Source organism: Mixophyes fleayi, chromosome 5 (genome assembly GCF_038048845.1).
Source record: "Mixophyes fleayi isolate aMixFle1 chromosome 5, aMixFle1.hap1, whole genome shotgun sequence".
Taxonomy (NCBI): Eukaryota; Metazoa; Chordata; class Amphibia; order Anura; family Limnodynastidae; genus Mixophyes; species Mixophyes fleayi.
In genome coordinates, this window is record NC_134406.1 from 35,572,560 (window position 1) to 35,583,241 (window position 10,682).

At 46.3% G+C, this 10,682-nt stretch overlaps 1 protein-coding gene across 3 annotated transcripts in view; it reads left to right on the forward strand.

Annotated features, from left to right (window-relative positions):
- The window catches only part of JCAD (junctional cadherin 5 associated), a 78,902-nt gene that overhangs the window by 60,644 nt on the left and 7,576 nt on the right, over positions 1-10,682 (forward strand). For all 3 annotated transcript variants that reach the window (XR_012692738.1, XM_075212024.1, XM_075212025.1), the window contains one exon: positions 5,289-8,707. Coding sequence is in view for 2 of the 3 variants with exons in the window: in XM_075212024.1 (XP_075068125.1) it covers positions 5,289-8,707 (3,419 nt within the window). In the remaining variant the exon portion in view is untranslated. The remainder of the gene's footprint in view (positions 1-5,288; positions 8,708-10,682) is intronic.

A 10,682-nucleotide genomic window follows, 5' to 3' on the forward strand; every position in this document is an offset into this window, starting at 1 on the left:
CAACCAATCAGATTTTCTAGAATGTACTAGATCAGTGTTGGGCAACAGTCATAGTTGCCAATTCCGCTTATAACAAGCGGAATTGGGCTTGTTTTTTTACGAGTTGCAGGGTTTTTCTGGTGGTCGCGGGTTGCGGGTTTTTGGGCTTCACAACATTTTTTTATTTTTTTTTTCAAAAAACTTTATTGCCTTGTGTATAATAACACTTTAGTCAGTGTAAGGACGCTGCTGGTCTCTTACGTGGGCGTGACCTCAGGTGTTGGTAGGTAAACGTTGGCTCCTCTGGGGGAACCTGTCTGTGTTGTATGCAGTAGATATGGAGAGTATATATGTGACCAGACAGAACATGATGTGTGTAATTATAGTGTAAAGCTAGGGATATATTGTAGTGTACAGGGAAAACAAACCCCTAAAGAGTTGTGCAGTGGTGTGAGGGAAGTTGGTCAGAGGTGTGAGGGAAGATGGTCAGAAGTGTGAGGGGAGATGTGCAGAGGTGTGAGGGGAGATGTGCAGAGGTGTGAGGGGAGTTGTGCAGTGGTGTGAGGGAAGTTGGTCAGAGGTGTGAGGGAAGATGGTCAGAAGTGTGAGGGAGACATGCAGAGGTGTGAGGGAAGATGGTCAGAAGTGTGAGGGGAGATGTGCAGAGGTGTGAGGGGAGATGTGCAGAGGTGTGAGGGGAGTTGTGCAGTGGTGTGAGGGGAGATGGTCAGAGGTGTGAGGGAAGATGGTCAGAAGTGTGAGGGAGACATGCAGAGGTGTGAGGGGAGATGTGCAGAGGTGTGAGGGGAGATGTGCAGAGGTGTGAGGGGAGATGTGCAGTGGTGTGAGGGGGAGATGGTCAGAGGTGTGAGGGAGATTTGCAGAGCTGTGAGGGGAGACATGCAGAGGTGTGAGGGGAGATGGTCAGAGGTGTGAGGGGAGATGTGCAGTGGTATGAGGGTAGATGGTCAGAGGTGTGAGGGGAGATGTGCAGTGGTGTGAGGGGAGATGTGCAGAGGTGTGAGGGGAGATGTGCAGAGGTGTGAGGGAGATGTGCATAGCTGTGAGGGAGATTTGCAGAGCTGTGAGGGGAGATGGTCAGAGGTGTGAGGGGAGATGGTCAGAGGTGTGAGGGAGATGTGCAGTGGTGTGAGGGGAGATGTGCAGTGGTATGAGGGGAGATGGTCAGAGGTGTGAGGGGAGATGTGCAGAGGTGTGAGGGGAGATGTGCAGAGGTGTGAGGGGAGTTGTGCAGTGGTGTGAGGGAAGTTGGTCAGAGGTGTGAGGGAAGATGGTCAGAGGTGTGAGGGGAGATGTGCAGTGGTGTGAGGGGAGATCTGCAGAGGTGTGAGGGGAGATGGTCAGAGGTGTGAGGGGAGATGTGCAGAGGTGTGAGGGGAGATGGTCAGAGGTGTGAGGGGAGATGTGCAGAGGTGTGAGGGGAGATGTGCAGTGGTGTGAGGGGAGATGTGCAGTGGTATGAGGGGAGATGGTCAGAGGTGTGAGGGGAGATGTGCAGTGGTGTGAGGGGAGATCTGCAGAGGTGTGAGGGGAGATGTGCAGAGGTGTGAGGGAGATGTGCATAGCTGTGAGGGAGATTTGCAGAGCTGTGAGGGGAGACATGCAGAGGTGTGAGGGGAGATGTGCAGTGGTATGAGGGGAGATGGTCAGAGGTGTGAGGGGAGATGTGCAGAGGTGTGAGGGGAGATGGTCAGAGGTGTGAGGGGAGATGTGCAGTGGTGTGAGGGGAGATGTGCAGTGGTATGAGGGGAGATGGTCAGAGGTGTGAGGGGAGATGTGCAGAGGTGTGAGGGGAGATGGTCAGAGGTGTGAGGGGAGATGTGCAGAGGTGTGAGGGGAGATGTGCAGAGGTGTGAGGGGAGATGTGCAGTGTTGTGAGGGGAGATTTTCAGTGGTGTGAGGGGAAATGTGCAGAGGTGTGAGGGGAGATGTGCAGAGGTGTGAGGGGAGATGTGCAGTGGTGTGAGGGGAGATGTGCAGTGGTGTGAGGGGAGATGTGCAGTGGTATGAGGGGAGATGGTCAGAGGTGTGCGGGAGATGTGCAGAGCTGTGAAGGAGATGTGCAGAGCTGTGAGGGGAGTTGAGATGTGCAGTGGTGGGAGGGGAGATGGTCAGAGGTGTGAGGGAGATGTGCAGAGCTGTGAGGGGAGTTGAGATGTGCAGAGGTGTGAGGGAGATGTCTATAGCTGTGAGGGAGATTTGCAGAGCTGAGAGGGGCGACATGCAGAGGTGTGAGGGGAGATGTGCAGAGGTGTGAGGGGAGATGTGCAGAGCTGTGAGGGGAGTTGAGATGTGCAGAGGTGTGAGGGAGATGTCTATAGCTGTGAGGGAGATTTGCAGAGCTGAGAGGGGTGACATGCAGAGGTGTGAGGGGAGATGTGCAGAGGTGTGAGGGGAGATGGTCAGAGGTGTGAGGGGAGATGTGCAGAGGTGTGAGGGGAGATGTGCAGTGGTGTGAGGGGAGATGGTCAGAGGTGTGAGGGGAGATGTGCAGAGGTGTGAGGGGAGATGTGCAGTGGTGTGAGGGGAGATGTGCAGTGGTATGAGGGGAGATGGTCAGAGGTGTGAGGGGAGATGTGCAGTGGTGTGAGGGGAGATGTGCAGAGGTGTGAGGGGAGATGTGCAGAGGTGTGAGGGAGATGTGCATAGCTGTGAGGGAGATTTGCAGAGCTGTGAGGGGAGATGTGCAGTGGTATGAGGGGAGATGGTCAGAGGTGTGAGGGGAGATGTGCAGAGGTGTGAGGGGAGATGTGCAGTGGTGTGAGGGGAGATGTGCAGTGGTATGAGGGGAGATGGTCAGAGGTGTGAGGGGAGATGTGCAGTGGTGTGAGGGGAGATGTGCAGAGGTGTGAGGGGAGATGTGCAGAGGTGTGAGGGAGATGTGCATAGCTGTGAGGGAGATTTGCAGAGCTGTGAGGGGAGACATGCAGAGGTGTGAGGGGAGATGGTCAGAGGTGTGAGGGGAGATGTGCAGAGGTGTGAGGGGAGATGTGCAGAGGTGTGAGGGGAGTTGTGCAGTGGTGTGAGGGAAGTTGGTCAGAGGTGTGAGGGAAGATGGTCAGAAGTGTGAGGGAGATGTGCAGTGGTGTGAGGGGAGATGTGCAGTGGTATGAGGGGAGATGGTCAGAGGTGTGAGGGGAGATGTGCAGAGGTGTGAGGGGAGATGGTCAGAGGTGTGAGGGGAGATGTGCAGTGGTGTGAGGGGAGATGTGCAGTGGTATGAGGGGAGATGGTCAGAGGTGTGGGGGAGATGTGCAGAGGTGTGAGGGGAGATGGTCAGAGGTGTGAGGGGAGATGTGCAGAGGTGTGAGGGGAGATGTGCAGTGGTGTGAGGGGAGATTTTCAGTGGTGTGAGAGGAAATGTGCAGAGGTGTGAGGGGAGATGTGCAGAGGTGTGAGGGGAGATGTGCAGTGGTGTGAGGGGAGATGTGCAGTGGTGTGAGGGGAGATTTTCAGTGGTGTGAGGGGAGATGTGCAGTGGTGTGAGGGGAGATGTGCAGTGGTATGAGGGGAGATGGTCAGAGGTGTGGGGGAGATGGTCAGAGGTGTGAGGGAGATGTGCAGAGCTGTGAAGGAGATGTGCAGAGCTGTGAGGGGAGTTGAGATGTGCAGTGGTGGGAGGGGAGATGGTCAGAGGTGTGAGGGAGATGTGCAGAGCTGTGAGGGGAGTTGAGATGTGCAGAGGTGTGAGGGAGATGTCTATAGCTGTGAGGGAGATTTGCAGAGCTGAGAGGGGCGACATGCAGAGGTTTGAGGGGAGATGTGCAGAGGTGTGAGGGGAGATGTGCAGAGCTGTGAGGGGAGTTGAGATGTGCAGAGGTGTGAGGGAGATGTCTATAGCTGTGAGGGAGATTTGCAGAGCTGAGAGGGGCGACATACAGAGGTGTGAGGGGAGATGTGCAGAGGTGTGAGGGGAGATGTGCAGAGCTGTGAGGGGAGTTGAGATGTGCAGAGGTGTGAGGGAGATGTGCATAGCTGTGAGGGAGATTTGCAGAGCTGTGAGGGGAGACATGCAGAGGTGTGAGGGGAGATGTGCAGAGGTGTGAGGGGAGATGTGCAGAGGTGTGAGGGGAGATGTGCAGAGGTGTGAGGGAGATGTGCATAGCTGTGAGGGAGATTTGCAGAGCTGTGAGGGGAGACATGCAGAGGTGTGAGGGGAGATGGTCAGAGGTGTGAGGGGAGATGTGCAGAGGTGTGAGGGGAGATGTGCAGAGGTGTGAGGGGAGTTGTGCAGTGGTGTGAGGGAAGTTGGTCAGAGGTGTGAGGGAAGATGGTCAGAAGTGTGAGGGAGATGTGCAGAGGTGTGAGGGGAGATGTGCAGAGGTCAGTGGGTAGCTGTGCAGAGATCTGTGGATGTATGTAAACAGTTCTGAGGGTTGATGTGAAGAGGTCTGAAGGGCGATCTGAATGGCATGGGGGCACGAAGGGAGGTCTCAATGGCATGTGGGGAAGATTCAGAATACGAGTGGAGGCATTTTTTGACCAGTGTGATTCTTAGAGCTTGTGGTGATATTTTAGCGCAAGTAACATATCTGTGGGGCATTGGTGGAAGTTTGGAGCAGGTAGGCATATGGGTGTATTTTGGGATGACTGATGAGGGGCACTGATGTTGTCCATCAGTGTACTAGATAACTGATAGCTTGACTATGACTGGTTGCTATGGGCAAAACCTCCACTTTTACTTTTCAGAATGTTTAATGAACTTACCGCAAAGTATGTTTTTATTTTCCTGAATATCTACATACTCTTTTAAATATTTATTGCAATTTTAAGTTGTTTTTTTACTTTTCCAGAACAAACATTTTTTTCAATTCATTTCAACATTTCTATGTTTTCACCTACCTGGCATACATTTAACTTTATACTTAATTTCTTAGCGATGTGTTTAATATAAATTATTTTTAGCTCATATATGATGCAAGTTTATTAAGACAAACGACACCTTGTGGCACATCATGGCATAGAGCTAATGCATCTGGTCACACTGTGGGGTAGATTTACTAATCCTTCTAAAAATGAAACATGGAGGTGTTGCCCACAGCAACCAATCAGATTCTAGCTGTCATTTATCTAGTATGTTCTACAAAATGATAACTAGAATCTGATTGGTTACTATGGGCAAACACCTCCATTTTTCCTTTTAGAAGGTTTAGTAAATCTACCCCCATATTGGCTCCTCTATCTCATGTGAAGTGTATGTGAGTGTAGTGGCTCTGTATTTCAGTCAAATAGACTCTACTTGAATGTATCTTACTCCTTGTATGCTCAACAGTTTCTTTCTATTATAGGGTATCCAACAGACTTCACACTGAAAAGCCATGTTGGGCAAGGACAGATAAAGATATTCAGTATTGGAGAAGAAGAGGCCAAGATTTCAGCGTTTTATTAAATCATGGGGACAATGGAGCAGCAAGCGAAAGGATCATATTGTCCACAGACATTGAAGGAAAGCGGAGATGCAATATCATAAATAAAAATGCTAAAGAATGTTCTGATACAGAAAATCTGGAGAAAGTAAAGAAAAAAGTGATTTCAAAAACAGTAGAGCAGCAGACTTCGGATGGCAGCTGTGAAAAGCTAGAATTCATCTCATCTTCTCCAGAAGATGGATCATGTGTGTGTTCCAACAAACAGAGATCTCAATTAATGCCAAAAGTTTCGCCTGAAGGTCTAAGTCCCATGGCTATATCTTCAACTACGGGTGACAACTCTTTTGTAAAGGAAAAAAAAACACATTCACAGGATAATTATACTGCACACCAGGATTGTAAGAAAATTTCATTCTCAAAACCGAAATACAGCAGACCCTCCAAGCCACCCTCATATGAAGTTCACCAGCAAACATGGGGAGCTGTGGATGTAACTGAAAACCAGGATAACAAACAAAAAGATGAACATCTCTCATCTCCTAAAGTTTTAGATCTATCTGAGGAGTCTTGTTTTCATGATTTAGGCATGGAACCCCCTAATTACATACCTCCACCGTCGTACAAGTCCCCACCTCTTCCACATGTAACCAACAAACCTTTTAAAAAAGTGCCTCGTTCAAGTGACTGCATTCACCAAAACATGTTGGTGGAGAAAACCAGCACAAATGACAAGAAACCAGTCTGTTGTCTCGGAAATAATGGTCCTTTCAGCAAACCAGCCAATCACAGGCACACAGAACATTGTAAACACTTTGTACAATATATTCCTTTCGACGACCCCCGTATAAAACATATAGCCGTTGCCCAGGAGGCAGAAAAACACAACCACAGTAAAAAACACAATGATGCTTTTAGAGTTGGCCAATCAAGTCAGGAAAGTAATCTTCGCAAAGGAGAACAAGACAGTGCCTTTATAAATCCGAGAAATGCGGGGGGCCATCATTTAGTGAAAAGAGAAGGTATTAAACACAAGCAGTGGTTGCATATCTCCATCTCAGATCAAATATGCTGTGTTCTGCCCGAAAACAGGGATGGAGCTACGGCATGCAGTCTGCCAGAGGACAGCGAGACCACTCACAAGCTCTCTTTGAAAAAGACCCATTCTGATAGTGCTTGTGAAACCGTAACAAAAGTCAAAAAGTTTGAACCTGAATCTTTTGTTTTCAGCAAAAAAAGTTCAAAGAGAAAACTAAACGAAACAATATTTTGCTTGGTCTCCATTCCAATTAAATCTGACTCTGCCCCATCAGATATGTGTAAGAACAACAACCGTTTAGCGGACAATACAGACAGGATGAACATGTTGAAACATAGCAATGGGGGCCTACATGAGCAAAGGCTTTTAAGTGCATCTTCCAGTGACTTAGAGCTGCAAACACTTACAGGAAACATGAACAATAATACAGAGCTACTAAAACAAGCTCAGTCCAAAACAGAGGAAAATAAACAAGCGAATGACCTCAGATCTGGTGAGCAGAGGAAACACAAAGAACTGACATATTCTGGCTCGTGGCCAGGCGATCAGTACAAAGATCAGCAAACTCAAACAGTTTATACGGACATACAGACTTCACCACTTTACAATGGTACAAAAGAAGGTGAACTGCACCATAAGTGTACACAATCCCAGTTTGTTCCTACAGGGGGGATAGTGGATCCTAGACGAGCTCCAGAAAATTCCAGACAAAACATATTCGGCATAAAAGGACAGATGAGCTTTAGTCCTTCTAGTAACAGTGCATTTTCAAGGACAGCTTCATTAGTGACACACATACCTAGAACAGAGCCGTGCCAAAGGTTTGAACTTCCCAATGTAAGTGCAGATGGAAAAGAAAAAAGTGTCAAACTTGAGAAGAGTGATATCGAAGATGTAAACCCATGCAATAAAAAAGAGGTGTTTGGCCAATTCCTTTTAAAACCAGTTAACCGCCGTCCTTGGGATGCTATAAGCGAATTGGAAATTTTGAATAAAGAGTTTCAAGAGCAAGATAGTTGTGCTGATGATGGTGAGAAGTACGTAGTGAAGGAGCAGAGTAGGGTGACTCAGATGGATGTGTCTTCTACAAGGACAGCAATCAGGAGAGAGATGTTGAACAACAACCGACATATTATAGAGGTTGAAGAGGTGCCGATGTTTGAGGCCCTTCAGGATCTAAGTAAGTCAGAAAGGTGGCGGACAGAAAAGTTAATGTATGACATTAGTGAGGGCAGTACTGAATTATGCAAATCTTCAAATAGCAAAGTTACGAAGTTGTCTGATAGATGTTTACCAGGAGAAACACAAGTTCAAGCCAAGAGTGCTGAAGATGCAGTTTCCACCAGAGCTAGTGTGATGACCAAAACAGACCAAGAACCACCGATGCAAATACATATAAATAAAATACCCACAGATAAAAAACAGTGTTCACCAGATGCTGGATTCCATCACTTCAAGGAAGACAAAGCATGTTTTGACCACACATTTTTTGATGTTGTGAAAGTCAGCTCTGCAAAATTTGGCCAACTAGGGGATAATATGATAAGGAAGTTGTCACTGGCCGACAGAAATCATGGGCGTTCTGTTCCCGACTTGAGTAAACATTTCATTAGCACAAGCCGTAATGGAGACTTTTATGAGGAGCATAACTATTTGGATATCCCTGAGAATGAATCGTTGCACGATAGAGCTGCAAGGATTCTTGGAATCGATGTACCAGATGATTGTCTAGTGTCAAATGGGAGCTCTGAAGCTCAAAGCCCAGAAAATGTTACCTCTGGTAGTGGAACACAGCGGGAGCAGAGTGCAAGGGGAAAACTAAGTGAATTTTCTCTTTCTGCAAAAGAAACACTAGGAATTTTAAAGGGTGTCCTTCATTTGCCTTTAGACAACGAGAGAGCTGTTGAGAGATTAAAAAACGATCACGTACAGAAGCCATCTTTTTTGTGTCAGCCGGTTTCAGAACACAACGAAACAAATATTACTCGTAGTGCTGAAAAAAGATTAAGGAACACCTCTAAAATGATTGAAACCTTACAGGGGAAGCTTGCGTCTACACCTGTTCGCACTGCTGTAGATCGCCTAGCTCGAATGAAAGAAGTTGATTCTGTTTCACGTATGAGGAGGTTAAGCATTAAAAGCACAGATTCAGGCGATGAATTAGATGAAGAAAAACATGGGGTGCAGGATGGAAGAACCAGAAAATTTTCCACCGGCACCATTTATAAACGAGTGATCTCTCTGGACGAGAGTCTACTCATTACAGCAAAAGGCAAGGAAAAGTTGGATTTTTCTTGCACAGGTAAAAAAGTTTTACAAAATGCTAAAATTGTTACTTTGAATATAGTATACCTTTGTATGAAATGTTTTTTTATGGCAACTTATTCCAATTTTGAGTCCCTTTTTTTTCACACTGTACTGTTTATTTGAGGTGACACTTTGGGGCATATTCAATTAGCTTGGCAGTCTGCGATTACGCTGACGCTAAGCTTTACTCAAAGTAATACTGTACAGCAACCCTATGGAGTGCGAAAGAAAATCTGCCTTATTGCGGTACCGTGTATTACTGTCGTCGGCTGCTCCGGCGCATAATCGCGGACGCCAAGCTAATTGAATATGCCCCTTTATGTTGTATACTATATTATACACTACTAAGCGATCGACTATGCAGAATGCTTGGAAATTAGGGTTTTCTGGATAAGGTGTTTTTTCCTGTAATTTAAAATTCCATGCATAAATATTTATTAAGATACATTTATAAATTACCTCTTTCTTTCCTTACATTGCCCCTGTTTATATAACTTTAGCACTGAGCAGCAGCAATTATATTTCTTTTTCAATGTCTGTTTTTCATAACTTTCTAGATAGTGGATATCCAGGCAATAGATCATATGCCTATATAACAGGGAAGCAGGAATAGCTCATTGGTTAAGGGTGATGAACATAATACAACAGCACCAAGAGGCTTGCTGGAGATCCTGGGTAAACTTTCAGTATCGGCTCCTTGTGACCTTGGATGTGTCAATTTATCTCTTTGTTCCACTAACACATAAAAACTAATCTTTATTGGCAAACTGTACCTAAACTATGTTAGGACTCATACCCTCTGGTGTATTATAAATTACATGCTTTTACTAGCGTTTTAACGTTGCATTTAGTATATCACTAGGTCTGACAATGGAATAACTTGTTGCATTGTCAGCATACGAACTTGTATAATTTGTAGATTTTTTTATGGACAAGGCACAAATGTAAATTTAGGAACAGAAAAGAAATAGGGTGACACTGCATACGGGAAATGTTACATTAAAAATGTAGACCTATAGCATAAAATCTCTGTCCTCTCTCATCAACTCTGATTTGTCGTTTGCATTAATCCATACATAGTGTGCCAAAACTCTTTTATTAACAGAACTCATTAAAACACAAACATATCAACCACCAACTGTTAAAAGGTTGATTGCAGCATACAATCTTTAAAAGACAGCGGGTTCTAATAAGTAAATAATAGAAGTCGGAATGTATCCTACCACTCATGCCTGCTTGACATTCATCATGACGCTGTTACCATTAATGTTATCTCATAACACCCGTGTGTATATAAATTTATAACATTATTGGAAAGCCAGAGGTGAGTGACTTGCAATCGACCAAGTGCCTGTGCACACAGCGCATAGGGTCTGGTACTTTAGGGCCATTCCAAAAGGGACAGGACCCTATTCCTCAACAAGAACATTCCTCTTCTACAAGGCTTGAGTGAATCCCCTTTCCACCAAGGTAGGTTGAAACTTCCCTCGTGGATTTAAGCCCTACCCACAGAGGAAGCCAACAAGACATAGGAGAGAATAGCAGCCCCTAACGCCCAGCCCTCCACCCCAAATGTGATAAAATAAAACATAACCCGCACAAAACAGCAGGTAGGTATAACATTTTTCTTGCCCAGCCATAAGGCTAGGTAGGGCAAAAAAAACATATTGCAGGGTCTTGTGAGTACATGGTGCTCTCATGACTTAGTCTGTGCTCAATGCAGGTTTCCTGACCCTCCGCCATGTATTTTCAGGTCACCCCCGGGTCTTATCCTCCAGGGGCACAGGCATCTTGGGCTTCTAGCAACCAGCCTTCTGACCTTAACCAAGGTAGTCTGACTTATCAGGGAATGGCATCTCCCCCTGATAAGACAGATGCTAGACTTGATCTTGCCCAAAAATTCAAATAGTGGTTTGTGAGATGTTAAGAGCACAAGCCCCCCAGGACTCCCAGAAGCCACAGCTTAGGAC